The 17,257-nt window shown below is 40.4% G+C and overlaps 1 protein-coding gene across 1 annotated transcript in view; it reads left to right on the top strand.

The window, feature by feature from the left end:
- The window catches only part of LOC122899231 (zinc finger protein 25-like), a 72,169-nt gene extending 55,178 nt beyond the window's left edge, over positions 1-16,991 (top strand). Inside the window, 4 exon segments of the mRNA XM_044236815.1 lie at positions 8,465-8,554; positions 8,557-8,714; positions 15,936-16,522; positions 16,607-16,991. Of these exon segments, the coding sequence (XP_044092750.1) occupies positions 8,465-8,554; positions 8,557-8,714; positions 15,936-16,522; positions 16,607-16,991 (1,220 nt within the window).
- The last annotated feature ends 266 nt before the right edge of the window (positions 16,992-17,257 follow it).

The raw sequence follows: 17,257 nt of genomic DNA, 5'->3' as shown, positions 1-17,257 counted from the left end.
ATAAATAAACAAAATCTTTTAAAAAAATAAAACAAATGTGGGAGCTAGGTGACAGATTGTACGAGTTGCAAATCTAGGCAACACAGAAGGGTATGTATCTATATAGATAAGAGGAGACTAAAAACAAACGGAGAGGAGAGAAGGTATACAAATACAGTGACTTCTTTTATAACGTGATGTGTGTTTTTCTAAAAAAGAATCACTACTCCATATAAAATAGTGTACTGAAAATCACAGGGCTAATGGAAAAATGGGTTTGGGGATAAAATTCCTAAGAGCTTTGTCAGTGACACAGTGAGAATCAGTGTTGAACTCTGTAGCTATAATTTTGTGTTTACTTCTCCTTTCAGTTCTATTGGTTTTCACGTTATCAATTTTAAGAATTATTAAGTGTATACATACTCGGATCTTTATGTCCTCTTGAGCCCTTGACCCCTTTATGATGATGTCTCTATTTCTGGTAGAACATTTTTATTCTGAAGCCTACTTTAATATTACTATTGCTAGCCCACAAATCCTAGCTAAGCCACTTACTGGCTTAGACGAGTCACTTAATCTCTATGAGCCTTTGTTTCTTCATTGTAAATTTGTATAATAAGACCTTTGTCACAATATTTGTGAGCATCAGATGAGGCAAGATATAAATACACAGGGCCTTGCTAAAATAGGCATCTGGGAATTTAATACTTTTTTTAAGATTTTATTTATTTTATTTATTTGACAGAGAGAGATCACAAGTAGGCAGAGAGGCAGGCAGAGAGAGAGGAGGAAACGGGCTCCCTGCTGAGCAGAGAGCCTGATGCAGGTTCGATACCAGGACTCTGGGATCATGACCTGAGCTGAAGACAGAGGCTTTAACCCACTGAGGCACCCAGGCACCCCTGGGAAATTTATACTTTTAACCAGCATTTAGCTAATGCCCTTCTAAAAGCTCAGGATATACATCAATGAACAAGAAAGTCAATGACTCTCCCTTTGCTGGGCTTACATTCAGGAGGGAGCTGTAGAGATAAGGACCACAGAGGAAGAAAGGATGCAAATAAATTAATCCTATAATTTCAGGTCATGCTAAATGCTGTGAAGGGTTTTAAAGACCAGAAGATGAGATGATAGTGATAGAGGGTATTGGGGATAAGTAGACTGTTTCACCCAAGTGGCCAGGGGTAGTCTCTTCAAGATTGTATCTGGAAAGGACCTAAATTATATGAAAAGTCTTGACAGCAAAGATCTGTGAGAAGACCATTGCTGAGAGAGGCAGGAATGTCCTGGTCAGGAGGACGCTGGACTCATTCAGTCAATAGCAAGATGGCTAGTGTGTTTCTATCACGACAAGCACAGTGAGCAATGGCATGAAATAAAGTTGGAGACACCAGAATAAACTGGATCTTGAAGTTATAGGCCATGCTGCAAAATTTGAATGTCCTTTAAAAAAATGGGGGTCCGTTGCATGTTTTAGTAGTGAGAGAGACTACAATATAACCAAAGGGGGAAAAAAGGTTTTGGCTCTTTGCCCATGGTTCCTGGCACATAGTTCCTAAAACCCTTGGAATCTCTGGCATGAAAAGAGTGTCTTTTGTATACTGAAGTAACTGGTGGCTGGGGGCCGCTAGATCACTTCAGGTGTGTGTGTGGGGGGTGGCCATCACCAGTGGCCAGTGACTTAATCACTCAAGCCTAGGTAATGAAACCTGTCTAGGAGCTTCTAAACAGCAGTTCAGGAAGCTTTGATAGGTGTGCACCAGAGAGGGTTTGGGAGTTCCACATACCACACACATCCCCAGCCCTTGCCTATATATCTCTTCACTTTGGCTGCTCCAGAATTGAATCCTTTATAATAAATTGGTAATATAGGGGCCACCCAGGTGGCTCAGTTGTTAAGCGTCTGCCTATGGCCCAGGTCACGGTCAAGCTCTGCATCCAGGTCTCTGCTGGGAGGGAAGCCTGCTTCTCTCTCTCCCAATCCCACTGCTTGTTTCCCTCTCTCACTGTGTGCTCTCAGATAAATAAATAAAATGTTTAAAAATAAAATAAAATAAATTAGCAATATATAAGTAAATAGTTTTTTTGGGGTTTTTTGAGGTGATGTGTTCTAGTGAATTACTAGACTGAGGTGAGATGGCTAGTCATGGGAACCCACGGTCTATAGTCAGAAGCCCTGGAGGCAAAAAAAAGAAAAAAAAAACATTAATAGTCCCTTCAGCTTTCTTGTAAGGTCTGTGTGGTGTATATTTTTCCATCTTCTTACTTTTAATCTATTTATATTTAGAGTGGGTTTCCTATAGATAATATATGGTTGGGTCGTTTTTAACTAATGTGAAAATCTCTCATTTTTTAATGGGAATATTTTAACCACTTAAGTGGATGCCCTGTGGGATACGATACCTTCAGACTGTCACAGTCTGATTTCAAATGACATCATGCTATTTTATAGGAGGCTTACAGTGTTATAATAATATGTTTTTGTTCCTCCTCCCGTTCTGTGTGATATTTTACTTCAAACCCCACAAGGCAGCAAGCAGCTGTTTCTGCCCACAGGTCTTCCTTGTGCAAGATGTTTTCTGTTGGTACAGAAATCTGGATCGACATTTTTCTGCTCATACTTGATTCACTTCACTGTCTTCTAGGTTACATACTACCTTCTCTGATTTTTAAATCTCTGTTTTTCCGTATTTAATATTCTGTTTTCCCTTGTTACCATCAAGATTTTCTTTTCATCTTTGGTTTTTAGCTGTTCAACTCTGTTGTTTCCAGATTTACCTTTGTTTTTTTTTTAGTGGGGGGGTGGGTTTCCTGGTTATTTTTCCTGTTGTCTTCTCGGTTTCCTAAATAAGTGGTTTGATGTATTTCATTCTTAATTTTTTCCTGGGACTCCAGTTCCTTATGTGTGGCTATATTTGATACTGTTCCCTAGTTCTTGTATCTGTCTCGTCAGAATTTCCTCAGTGTCTGTGCTCCATTTTCAGATTTTGGCTGCCCATCCAAGCCTGTGTCACAGAGGGTTTATTTCTTTTCTCCTGTTTCTCTCCCACTAGTCAGGTGGGCTCATGCTGCTTCAATGAGAAATAAAGCCAGCCACCAGTTAACAGTGATAGATACAGATTTTATTCAGTAACTGTTGGAATAGGAGGTGAGAAGTTTCAGTAAAACTGAGCTCAACTCCACATACTGCTAAGACAGCTAGGGACTTACAGCCAACAGGCAGAGTGGGGGGAATCACTGGATAGAAGATTACTAAGAGAAACACCAACAGTAGGGGGATTCTTGCTGAATGCAGATCGGGCACTAATCCATCAGGGACAGGGTTTAAGGAACTTGATCAGATATCAAGGGTGAAGGGACTGTCACTAGACTGACTTAAAAGGGTTCTTGCCGAAACTGAGCTCAGCCCGGATAGACCTGGAAGACCTAGTCAAGGCCTAGTTGAGAACAGGCCTCAGAGGACACTAACTGAGTTTTAGTCAACAGGAGAGTTCGTCTCAGAGTATCATTAAATTTGCGTTGGTAATGAAATAAATTATAGCAGCTGTACCTTTAATTGTGTAATTTCATGTAAAATTCTAATGGACAGACTACAGGAAAAGAAAATGAAACCCAAAAGAATGCTTGAGAGGAGTGGCAAGTGATAGGTCATGACAAAACACAGAGGTGAATCTGAACAAATGGGTGCGTAAAGCAATTATGATACAAATATGTAGGGCTAAAAAACATTCACAAAGCACTAACTGTATATAAATGAGGTGAGAGGTGATCAAATTGAGTTTGATGCTTCTGTTCTTCAGAAAGGGAGAGGTAAGATATTGAATTAGTCTAGATTTTAAGTTAAATATTTATGGAATGATGTGATGGATAGCTCCTTAAAGCTGAGAAACAGATATGTATAACTTCTAAAGTTGTAAGGGAGAAAAAATGGAAAAGATAAGAAATTATTTCAAAAAGGAGGAAGAAAAGTACAATAGAATTGGTAGTAAAATTGTGACAAATAAAAAGTACCAAGTAAAATGTGAGAGATGACTTGATATATTTCAGGAATCACCATAAATAGAAGCAGACTACATTTACCTGTTAAAGTACAAATTGTCAAATTGGATCTTTGAAATAAAATAATACCTTCCTATAGCTAAGATGAGAGGTTTTCATTTATTCTGCTAACTGCATATTTATATTTTTAGCATCTTTTGCCCACTTGACGTTCAGTGTTATACCTGTGTGTATATACAGAAGATACAGGATATCCTGATCCCTTCAGTGTGAGAAGAAGTAATATCACAGTCAGCATTTACAAATCATAAATTTTCCCCACTTCATTTGTTACCTCCTGTGAATCTTCTCTTGTAACTGTGTCCTTGTGTCATTTTATTTTTCTGTCTTCCTTTCTTATTAATGTTAGATCACTATAGTTATATTTTTGCAAACTTTAAAAAAATTCTTTTTATATTCTCAGTTTGCGCCGATACCACCCAGAACACTTGGGCATACTGTTTTCCTCTTTGTTCTGATTCCTAAATGCAGTTAGACTTTGCCCTCCGAAGCATTCAATTTATCATGTTAATATCTTGAGTTGTATTTTGCCCAATGCATAATACAGCAAATATGTGTTTCTCTCATTTAATGACCCTTAATCTTTTTTACCCTTTGAAAGAAGAGATTTTATTTATTTATTTAGAGGAAGCACACATGAGTTGGGGGAGGACCAGCAGAAGAGGGAAAGAAAGTATCTCAATCAGACTCTGCTGAGGGCTGCCTGGGTGACTCAGTCATTGGGCGTCTGCCTTCAGCTCAGGTCATGACCCAGTGTCTTGGGATTGAGCCCTGAGTTGGGCTCCCTGGTCAGCTGGGAGCCTCCTTCTCCCTCTCCCTCTTCCCCTGCTTGTCTTCCCTCTCTCTTTCTCTCTCAAATAAATACATAAAATATTAAAAAAAAAAACCTCTGTGCTAAGCATGGAGCCCTACACAGGGCTTGATCTCACAACCCTGAGATCACAATCTGAGCTGAAATCCAGGAGTCGGACACGTAACCACCCGAGCCACCCAGTTGCCCCAGTCACCCTTAAATATGGCTATGTGTATTCTGTATGGCACAGAACTGGTGCTAATCCTTTTTAGGATTACCCACAGATGCGCTTTCCTGCCATCTGTGGCAGGAAAATGAAAGTCTACATTTCATTCCTAACATACTTGGGGATTTTTGTGAGTTAATACATGAAAAGTACCTGGAACAGTGCTGGGCTCATGGTAATGGTTAGTTTTCCTGTTAACTTTTCTTGTTGTTAATATCATTATCATTGGTGTTAAGCACATTTTCAAATTTAAGCTCAGCTTTCCACAGCTTTTAAAATGTTCCTTCATTCCTTTAATTTACGTTATCTACTATAGAATCTGATTCCTGGTAGTGTATGGATGTTGAATGAAGAAGCTATTCTCTGGATTATAATTTCTTCAAAGACAGCATATCTTACTTTGTTATATAACATATAGTGGCTATTCAATCATTACTTAATTCATTAACTGTGCCTCTCTATGAGTGAGAGAGCCTTTATATTCAGAAAATACTATAAGGAATTAATTTCTAAATGGACCTGTTGGGTTATAAACCTGTAGGTTCTTGTTCAAAATTACAGATTTGTAGAAAACTTGAACTTTATTTTGAAAAAGCACACCATTTGTTAAGGACCATTACTTTCATAATCACTCAGGTGTATTCAGAGGAAATCAGATATAAATACTTGCCACACACCATAGATTGTAGTTGGAAAAAGAAAAAAGATTACCGACTATTTCAAATTTTGGCAGTTAATAGGGTATGTTTATGTTTCAAGGGAGTATTAGCCAACATTTTTTTCACCTTTTTACATTTTTATTTATATATTTATTTTAATTTTTTATTTCTTTTCAGTGTATCAGTATTCATTGTTTTTGCACCGCACCCAGTGCTCCATGCAATCCATGCCCTCTCTAATACCCACCACCATGTTTCCACAACCTCCCACCCCGCGCCTCTTCAAAACGCTCAGATTGTTTTTTGTTTTTCTTTTTAATTTATTTTTTATTTTCAGCATAACAGTATTCATTATTTTTGCACCACACAACATAGAATGAGGTGTATAGAATGCAATTAATTGGAGAGAATTTGGGGGGGGACAAGATGGCGGGGTAGTAGGAAGAGGCGTCTTTTCAGCTGGTACCCCAAAGTGAGCTGATTACCTACCAAAGAACTCCGATCACCCATGAAATCAGCCTGAGATCAGAATTATACACGTCTGGATCTCTACAGGGGCAGAAGACGCCAGTGAGCAGGTAAAGTGGAATGGGAATGGCGGACTGATATCGGAAGATAAACCAAAGGGGGAGGGAGCCACTAGTGGCGACCAGTGGGAAAGTAATACCCCAATCCGAGCGAGAGTGCCCTGCGTCTGGGGACAAGTATTAACTTGGAGACTGGTTGAAAGCACTCCAAAAGAGCAAAGGATCATGGGGGGAAATTGTGGGAATCCGGGCGGCTAGGGAGAGGGGCTTAAGTCCCCGGTCCCAGAGGGCCTCCCCGGCGCGGAGGCAGAGAGAGTGCGGCGGTGAAACCAGCTCCTGGTCCCTAAGCCGCCAGCGCGCCCAGGAGTGCGTGGGTTCCGGCTCCTATGAGGGGATGGGAACTGGGTCGGTCTGCAGAACGCGCGCTAGCCCTACCACAAAGCTCGAGATATACGCGCACGTCCCTCAAGCTCCCCTGAATTACTGAGGCCCGGCCGGCGCTCCTTGACCCGCGCCATTGTTTCAAAGCCTAAGCCGCGCGCGCGTGAAACTCTTCCCCTGAGATAGGCGCGCAAAAGCCCAGAAAAAAAGGAAAAGAAGAAAAAGAAAAAAAATAGAGAGAGAGAGACAGGAAAGAAAGGGAAGATGAAAGAGAAGGTTCAGCCCAGATGGGCCCCAAGGTAAGATTTATGAAGTAGACAAACAAAAAGAGATAAAAAGACTGATACAATTATATGGCAAGAGAAATATATATATGCAAATAAAGAAAGAACCTCGTCAAAAAGAACCACAAGTGTAAAATTTATATGCTATCAGGACAAACACAAAAAAACACAGAAACACTGGTGGAAGAAGATGGGAGAGTTCTTATAAATTCTCAGTGTGTGCGAGAAAGGTTGTTTTGATTCTTCCTGGATGTATCTTGATATCTTTGTTAAAGGACTCAACTTTCCTAAGATAAAGGGGATTAAAAATTGGTTTACCTATAGGGGTAGTATTGATTGGGGAAAGGGGATTACTTTAAAGTTTAACTCTATATGAATATTAGAGGATAAAAATAAAAAGGAAATAAACTAGACTAAACTAAACTAAAATTTTAAAAAAGGAACTCAAAATACAAAAATGCAAAAGAAAAACATAGGTGTATGTATCAAAATGTTCAGGTTAGAAAGGTATTATGGAATTTGATGTACTGTACAGCTCGCTGTGATGGCAAATAGGTTAAAAATTACCTATGTGTAAAAAAAAAAAAAGGAAAAAATATGAACCGGAATAGTGGAAACGAGTGCACAATGCAAGTTTTCCTATGAAGTAGTGGTCATTCTCTTGTAGTCCTTTTTTTTTTTTCTTTCTTGGTTTGTTTTCTGGGGGAGGGGCCTGCCACGTGGGTTGTCAGTCAATGATGTTTCCTGAGTTGAGTGCTCCCGCCCCCCTCAAGGGGGTGGGCTCTGGGGAAACTCGTGTTTTTCAGGCTTTTGTTCTCTGGCGGATTTTATGCTTGTTCACTTTTTTTCCTCTCACCTTGACCGCCTTTGACGGTTTTTGTAGTAGTAGAAGAAATTAAACCTCACCCTGATCTCCCTCTCAGAGAGAAGCCTCAGTCTGGGTGCAGAAGCTGAATAAATTCCCCCTTGGCTGCTCGCAGAGCAGGTTCCAAGTTGCAGACCCTGGGGGTGCAGGATCTTTTGCTCGTACCCAAAGCCAAGGCAGTGGCGGCTGTCTGGGAGCTCCCGACCGCCAGAGAGGTTCCAAGCAGTGATCGCACACTGAGATTTTGCCGCCAGCCCGGGCTGGGAGTGCCTGGCTTGCGCGCACCTCTTTTCAGAGGCGGCTATGGCTCGGGCGCACGTCTGGGGCACTGAGAACAGGGCGCTGGTCCGTAAGCCCCAGGCTGGGCTTTTGCGCGCCTCTGTCAGGGGAAGAGTTTCAGCGCACCGCTTAGGCTTTGAAACAATGGCCTGGGTCAAAGAGTGCCCGCCGGGCCTTTGTAAGTCAGGGGAGCATGAGGGACAGGCTGGGCTTTTGCGCGCCTCTGTCAGGGGAAGAGTTTCCGGCGCGCGGCTTAGGCTTTGAAACAATGGTGCGGGTCAAAGTGCTTCGGCCGGGCCTTTGTAACTCAGGGGAGCATGAGGGACTTGCGCACCATTTGTTTTAAGTGTAATTTCATCATAATTAAGACACGATTCATAGCTTATGGTTTTTTGGTCTTTGTCATCTTTAGAAGTCTGCAAAGTTGATAGCCAAGCAGAATCGACTCAAGAAACCCAGGAGAGACATTTCTGGCAAGCTCCATTTATCAACAACAAAATACTGTGCACAGAGGTAACGTATTAGGAAACATTTTTAATTTCAGCACAGACACAGTTCCTTCCATAAAAATACCGTGTAGGTGTGACTCCTGTGGTATGAATTTGAAATGTATTTCAGAATTAGTTATTAATAAGAAAACCTATTTAAGTAAGAGGCTGTTGGCCTCAATACAATAAGGAACAATTGTTTCTTCAGATTAACCATGAACAACCTCAAATGGGAAAGAAACCTTGTGAATTCATTCAAAATGGAAAATACCTCAGTCATAATGAAGATTTAATACCATATCAGAGAACTAAAAATATAGAGCAATGCTTTATTCAAAGCAATAAGGAATACAAGGAATGTGGGAAAGCTTTCCATGAGACGGCAGTTGTCATCCCATATAACCAAGCTTACATAGGACAGAGTCCTTGTGAACATAATGAATCTGATAAAACATTCTGTAGTAATTCAACCCTCATGGTTGGTAAGATGGCACAAAAAAACAGAAAATCTTTATGAGTTTCAAGAATATGCTACAACTTTTGAGAAATCATCTCTCTTGGAACACAGAGTTCATTTAGAGGTGAAAGGTTATGAGTATATCGAAAGAGTGGATAATTTCAATGGGAGATCAGACTTTCTTGGCACAGGAGAGAGAATATTTGAATATAACAACTTGGGAGAACTCTTTTGGGAGAAGTCAGTACTATTTTTTTTCCCAATTTATTTATTTTCAGAAAAAAGGTATTCATTATTTTTTCACCACACCCAGTGCTCCATGCAAGCTGTGCCCTCTATAATACCCACCACCTGGTACCCCAACCTCCCACCCACCCCGCCACTTCAAACCCCTCAGATTGTTTTTCAGAGTACATAGTCTCTCATGGTTCATCTCCCCTTCCAATTTACCCCAAACCACATACCCTCCCCAATGTCCATAACCCTACCCCCCTTCTCCAAACCCCCCTCCCCCCAGCAACCCACAGTTTGTTTCGTGAGATTAAGAGTCACTTATGGTTTGTCTCCCTCCCTATCCCATCTTGTTTCATGGATTCTTCTCCTACCCACTTAAGCCCCCATGTTGCATCACCACTCCCTCATATCAGGGAGATCATATGATAGTTGTCTTTCTCCGCTTGACTTATTTCGCTAAGCATGATACGCTCTAGTTCCATCCATGTTGTCGCAAATGGCAAGATTTCGTTTCTTTTGATGGCTGCATAGTATTCCATTGTGTATATATACCACATCTTCTTGATCCATTCATCTGTTGATGGACATCTAGGTTCTTTCCATAGTTTGGCTATTGTGGACAATGCTGCTATAAACTTTCGGGTGCACGTGCCCCTTTGGATCACTACGTTTGTATCTTTAGGGTAAATTCACAGTAGTGCAATTGCTGGGTCATAGGGCAGTTCTATTTTCAACATTTTGAGGAACCTCCATGCTGTTTTCCAGAATGGTTGCACCAGCTTTCATTCCCACCAATAGTGTAGGAGGGTTCCCCTTTCTCCGCATCCTCGCCAGCATCTGTCATTTCCTGACTTGTTGATTTTAGCCATTCTGACTGGTGTGAGGTGATATCTCATTGTGGTTTTGATTTGTATTTCCCTGATGCCGAGTGATATGGAGCACTTTTTCATGTGTCTGTTGGCCATCTGGATGTCTTCTTTGCAGAAACGTCTGTTCATATCCTCTGCCCATTTCTTGATCGGATTATTTGTTCTTTGGGTGTTGAGTTTGTTAAGTTCTTTATAGATTTTGGACACTAGTCCTTTATCTGATATGTTGTTTGCAAATATCTTCTCCCATTCTGTCAGTTGTCTTTTGGTTTTGTTAACTGTTTCCTTTGCTGTGCAAAAGCTTTTGATTTTGATGAAATCCCAAAAGTTCATTTTTTCCCTTGCTTCCCTTGCCTTTGGCGATGTTCCTAGGAAGATGTTGCTGCGGCTGAGGTCGAAGAGGTTGCTGCCTGTGTTCTCCTCAAGGATTTTGATGGATTCCTTTCTCACATTGAGGTCTTTAATCCATTTTGAATCTATTTTTGTGTGTGGTGTAAGGAAATGGTCCAATTTCATTTTTCTGCACGTGGCTGTCCAATTTTCCCAACACCATTTATTAAAGAGGCAGTCTTTTTTCCATTGGACATTCTTTCCTGCTTTGTCGAAGATTAGTTGACCATAGAGTTGAGGGTCTATTTCTGGGCTCTCTATTCTGTTCCATTGGTCTATGTGTCTGTTTTTGTGCCAGTATCATGCTGTCTTGATGATGACAGCTTTGTAATAAAGCTTGAAGTCGGAACTGTGATGCCACCAACTTTGGCTTTCTTTTTCAATATCCCTTTGGCTATTCGAGGTCTTTTCTGGTTCCCTATAAATTTTAAAATTATTTCTTCCATTTCTTTGAAAAAGATGGATGGTACTTTGATAGGAATTGCATTAAATGTGTAGATTGCTTTAGGTAGCATAGACATTATCACAATATTTATTCTTCCAATCCAGGAGCATGGAACATTTTTCCATTTCTTTGTGTCTTCCTCAATTTCTTTCATGAGTACTTTATAGTTTTCTGAGTATAGATTCTTAGCCTCTTTGGTTAGGTTTATTCCTAGGTATCTTATGGTTTGGGGTGCAATTGTAAATGGGATTGACTCCTTAATTTCTCTTTCTTCTGTCTTGTTGTTGGTGTAGAGAAATGCAACTGATTTCTGTGCATTGATCTTATATCCTGACACTTTACTGAATTCCTGTATAAGTTCTAGCAGTTTTGGAGTGGAGTCTTTTGGGTTTTCCACATAGAGTATCATATCATCTGCGAAGAGTGATAATTTGACTTCTTCTTTGCCGATTTGGATGCCTTTAATTTCCTTTTGTTGTCTGATTGCTGAGGCTAGGACTTCTAGTACTATGTTGAATAGCAGTGGTGATAATGGACCTCCCTGCCGTGTTCCTGACCTTAGTGGAAAAGCTTTCAGTTTTTCTCCATTGAGAATGATATTTGCAGTGGGTTTTTCATAGATGGCTTTGATGATATTGAGGTATGTGCCCTCTATCCCTACACTTTGAAGGGTTTTGATCAGGAAGGGATGCTGTACTGTCAAATGCTTTTTCAGCATCTATTGAGAGTATCATATGGTTCTTGTTCTTTCTTTTATTGATGTGTTGTATCACATTGACTGATTTGCGGATGTTGAACCAACCTTGCAGCCCTGGGATAAATCCAACTTGGTCGTGGTGAATAATCCTTTTAATGTACTGTTGAATCCTATTGGCTAGTATTTTGGTGAGAAATTTTGCATCTGTGTTCATCAAGGATATTGGTCTATAGCTCTCTTTTTTGATGGAATCCTTGTCTGGTTTTGGGATCAAGGTGATGCTGGCCTCATAAAATGAGTTTGGGAGTTTTCCTTCCATTTCTATTTTTTGGAACAGTTTCAGGAGAATAGGAATTAGTTCTTCTTTAAATGTTTGGTAGAATTCCCCCGGGAAGCCATCTGGCCCTGGGCTTTTGTTTGTTTGGAGATTTTTAATGACTGTTTCATTCTCCTTACTGGTTATGGGTCTGTTCAGGCTTTCTATTTCTTCCTGGTTCAATTTTGGTTGTTTATATGTTTCTAGGAATGCATCCATTTCTTCCAGATTGTCAAATTTGTTGGCGTAGAGTTGCTCATAGTATGTTCTTATAATAGTTTGTATTTCTTTGGTGTTAGTTGTGATCTCTCCTCTTTCATTCATTATTTTATTTATTTGGGTCCTTTCTCTTTTCTTTTTGATAAGTCTGGCCAAGGGTTTATCAATTTTATTAATTCTTTCAAAGAACCAGCTCCTAGTTTGGTTGATTTGTTCTATTGTTTTTTTGGTTTCTATTTCATTGTTATCTGCTCTGATCTTTATGATTTCTCTTCTCCTGCTGGGCTTAGGGTTTCTTCCTTGTTCTTTCTCCAGCTCCTTTAGGTGTAGGGTTAGGTTGTGTACCTGAGACCTTTCTTGTTTCTTGAGAAAAGCTTGTACCGCAATATATTTTCCTCTCAGGACTGCCTTTGTTGTGTCCCACAGATTTTGAACCGTTGTATTTTCATTATCATTTGTTTCCATGATTTTTTTCAATTCTTCTTTAATTTCCCGGTTGACCCATTCATTCTTTAGAAGGATGCTGTTTAGTCTCCATGTATTTGTGTTCTTTCCAAACTTCCTCTTGTGGTTGAGTTCTAGCTTCAGAGCATTGTGGTCTGAAAATATGCAGGGAATGATCCCAATCTTTTGATACTGGTTGAGTCCTGATTTAGGACCGAGGATGTGATCTATTCTGGAGAATGTTCCATGTGCACTAGAGAAGAATGTGTATTCTGTTGCTTTGGGATGAAATGTTCTGAATATATCTGTGATGTCCATCTCATCCAGTGTATCATTTAAGGCCTTTATTTCCCTGTTGACCTTTTCCTTGGATGTTCTGTCCATTTCAGTGAGGGGAGTGTTAAAGTCCTCTACTATTATTGTATTATTGTTGATGTGTTTCTTTGATTTTGTTATTAATTGGTTTATATAGTTTGATGCGCCCACGTTGGGGGCATAGATATTTAAAATTGTTAGATCTTCTTGTTGGACAGACCCTTTGAGTATGATATAGTGTCCTTCCTCATCTCTTATTATAGTCTTTGGCTTAAAATATAATTGATCTGATATAAGGATTGCCACTCCTGCTTTTTTCTGATGTCCATTAGCATGGTAAATTCTTTTCCACCCCCTCACTTTAAGTCTGGAGGTGTCTTCGGGTTTAAAATGAGTTTCTTGGAGGCAACATATAGATGGGTTTTGTTTTTTTATCCATTCTGATACCCTGTGTCTTTTGATTGGGGCATTTAGCCCATTAACATTCAGGGTAAGTATTGAGAGATATGATTTTAGTGCCATTGTATTGCCTGTAAGGTGACTGTTACTGTATATTGTCTCTGTTCCTTTCTGATCTACCACTTGTAGGCTCTCTCTTTGCTTAGAGGACCCCTTTCAGTATTTCCTGTAGAGATGGTTTGGTGTTTGCAAATTCTTTCAGTTTTTGTTTGTCCTGGAAGCTTTTAATCTCTCCTTCTATTTTCAATGATAGCCTAGCTGGATATAGTATTCTTGGCTGCATGTTTTTCTCGTTTAGTGCTCTGAAAATATCATGCCAGCTCTTTCTGGCCTGCCAGGTCTCTGTGGATAAGTCAGCTGCCAATCTAATACTTTTACCATTGTATGTTACAGACTTCTTTTCCCGGGCTGCTTTCAGGATTTGCTCTTTGTCACTAAGGCTTGTAAATTTTACTATTAGGTGACGGGGTGTGGGCCTATTCTTATTGATTTTGAGGGGCGTTCTCTGAACCTCCTGAATTTTGATGCTCGTTCCCTTTGCCATATTGGGGAAATTCTCCCCAATAATTCTCTCCAGTATACCTTCTGCTCCCCTCTCTCTTTCTTCTTCTTCTGGAATCCCAATTATTCTAATGTTGTTTCGTCTTATGGTGTCACTTATCTCTCAAATTCTCCCCTCATGGTCCAGTAGCTGTTTGTCTCTCTTTTGCTAAGCTTTTTTCTTCTCTGTCATTTGGTCTTCTATATCGCTAATTCTTTCTTCTGCCTCATTTATCCTAGCAGTGAGAGCCTCCATTTTTGATTGAACTTCATTAATAGCTTTTTTGATTTCAACTTGGTTAGATTTTAGTTCTTTTATTTCTCCAGAGAGGGCTTTTATATCTCTGGAGAGGGTTTCTCTAATATCTTCCATGCCTTTTTCAAGCCCGGCTATAACCTTGAGAATTGTCATTTTGAACTCTAGATCTGACATATTACCAATGTCTGTATTGATTAGGTCCCTAGCCTTCGGTACTGCCTCTTGTTCCTTTTTTTGTTGTGAATTTTTCCGCCTTGTCATTTTGTCCAGCTAAGAGTATATGAAGGAGCAAGTAAAATACTAAAAGGGTGGCAACAATCCCAGGAAAATATGTTTTAACCAAATCAGAAGAGATCCCAAATCGTGAGGGGGGATTTCTCCCCCCTCACGATTGGGTGAGGGATCTCCTCTGATTGGGATCTCCTTTGATTGGGATCTCCCAATCTCTTCTGATTGGGATCTCCCAATCTCTTATGATTTGGGATAAAAAGAGGTTCAAAAAGAAAGAAAGAAAATAAGAATTAAAAAAAAGAGATTGAATTAAAAATTCAATCAAGAATTTAAAAAAGAATTAAGAAAAAAGATTGAAGAGATTAGGATCTCTTCTGATTTGGGGATAAAAAGAGGTTCAAAAATAAAGAAAAAAAGAAAAAAAAGAATTAAAAAAAAGAAAATGAATAAAGAAAAGTATAAAAAATAAAAAATATATATATATTAGATAGTCTAGTTAAAAAACATTAAAAAAATAAAAGGGTAAAAGTTGTAAAAAATTTTAGCAGAAGAAGAGAAAAAAAATGAAAAAGAAAAAAATTAAATTAACTGCAAGACTAAAAAATCACAGCAGAAAGCCATGAGTTCCGTGGTTTGTTTTCTCCTCCTCTGGAATTCTGCTGCTCTCCTTGGTATTGAAACTGCACTCCTTGGTAGGTGAACTTGGTCTTGCCTGGATTTCTTGTTGATCTTCTGGGGGAGGTGCCTGTTGTAGTGATTCTCAAGTGTCTTTGCCCCAGGCGGAATTACACCGCCCTTACCAGGGGCCGGGCTGAGTGATCTGCTCGGCTTTGCTTTCAGGAGCTTTTGTTCCATGAGCGCTTTCCGTAGAGTTCCGGAAGACGGGAATACAAATGGCGGCCTCCTGGTCTCCGGCCCGGAGGAGCCGAGAGCCCGGGGCCCCGCTCCGCAGTGCGCCCTCAGAGAACATCTCCTAGTAACTCGCGTCTGCCTAATCTCCGGCCGCGCTCCGAGCTCACCGAGCTTGCGACCGGTTCAAGGCAACTCCGAGCTGCGAGCTTACTGTCGGCTCTGTCTCTGCAGCCGGCTTTCCCGTTCCAATAACCGCAAGCTCTGCGACACTCAGACACCCCCGATCCTTCTGTGACCCTGCGGGACCTGAGGTCACGCCAACCCCGCATGGGCTTCGCCCCGGTTTAGCCTCCGGAGCGATATCCCTCAGCGGAACAGACTTTTAAAAGTCCTGATTTTGTGCTCCGTTGCTCCGCCGCTTGCCGGGAGCCGGCCCCTCCCCCCGGGGTCTATTTTCCCGTCGCTTTGGATTCACTTCTCCGCCAGTCCTACCTTTCAGAAAGTGGTTGTTTTTCTGTTTCTAGAATTGCTGTTCTTCTTCTCTTCGATCTGCCGATGGATTTGCAGGTGTTTGCAATCTTTAGATAAGCTCTCTAGCTGATCTCCTGCTAGCTGAGGTAGTCTCAGCCTGCTACTTCTCCGCCATCTTGACTCCTCCCCCCGAGAAGTCAGTTCTTAATATAACTCAGAGAACACACATAGGAGACAATGTCTATGAATGTAATGAATGTGGAAAAACATTCTGCAAAAAGTCAAAACTCACCAAACATCAGAACACACATACAAGAGAGAAACCCTATGAATGTAAGGAATGTGGGAAATGCTTCTCTCACAAATCTCTCCTCACTTTACATCAGTGAGGCCACACAGGAGAGAAACCCTATGAATGTAAGGAATGTAGAAAAAGCTTCTACCATAAGTCATATCTCACAGTACACCAGAGAATTCACACAGGGGAGAAGCCATATGAATGTAATCAATGTGGAAAAACCTTCGTAAGTAACTCAGTCCTCACAGTACATCAGAAAACACACACAGGCGAGAAACCCTATGAGTGTAATCAGTGTGGGAAATTCTTCTCTAGAAACTCCTACCTCAGAGTACATCTGAGAACTCACACAGGGGAGAAGCCCTGTGAATGTAAAGAATGTGGGAAGTTCTTCTCTAGGAATTCATACCTGACAGTACACCAGAGAACTCACACAGGAAAGAAACCCTATGAGTGTAAAAAACGTGGGAAGACCTTTTGCCATAAGTCAGACTTTACAATACACAAATGAACACACAGAGGGAAGAAATCATACCACTGTACTCAGTGTTGGAAAACCTTCACTTGCAGCTCAGTCCTCAATTCACATCAGAGAACTCACACAGGTGAGAAGCCCTATGGATGTAATCAGTGTGGGAAGTCATTTTCTGAGAAACCAGTTCTCACAGTACATCAGAGAATACACACAGGGGAGAAACCTTATAAGTGTAGTGCATGTGGAAAGTCCTTCTATCATAAGTCAGATCTCACTAAGCAGCAGAGAACACATACAAGAGAGAAACCCTATGAATGTAATCATTGTGGGAAAACCTTCAGTTGCAACATGGACCTCAAAGTACATCAGAGAATACACATAAGAGAGAAACCCTGTGAATGTATTGAGAGTGAGAAAACCTCCAAGAAATCAGTTATCACAGTACATCCAAGGTTACACACAGGGGAAGAAAATTTATGAATACAGCAGTGAGAGAAATCTTTCTCTTGTGATTCATACCTCAAAATACCACAGAAAATTCACAAAGGACGTGACCCCTATGAATGTAAAGAATGGCAAATTTTTACCCTAAGTCATCTTCCAAAGTAAACAAGAGAATACTCATAGGGGAAAATACTCTGAATTTGTTGAATGTCTGAAAATCTGTTGAAATAAGACAAATAAAATGACTGTAGAAGAAACCCTATTAATGCATGTAGGAAATATGGGGGATTATTATGAAGTAG

This window comes from Neovison vison, chromosome 2 (genome assembly GCF_020171115.1).
Source record: "Neovison vison isolate M4711 chromosome 2, ASM_NN_V1, whole genome shotgun sequence".
Lineage (NCBI taxonomy): Eukaryota > Metazoa > Chordata > Mammalia > Carnivora > Mustelidae > Neogale > Neogale vison.
This window is presented reverse-complemented; position numbering and strand designations above follow the sequence as displayed.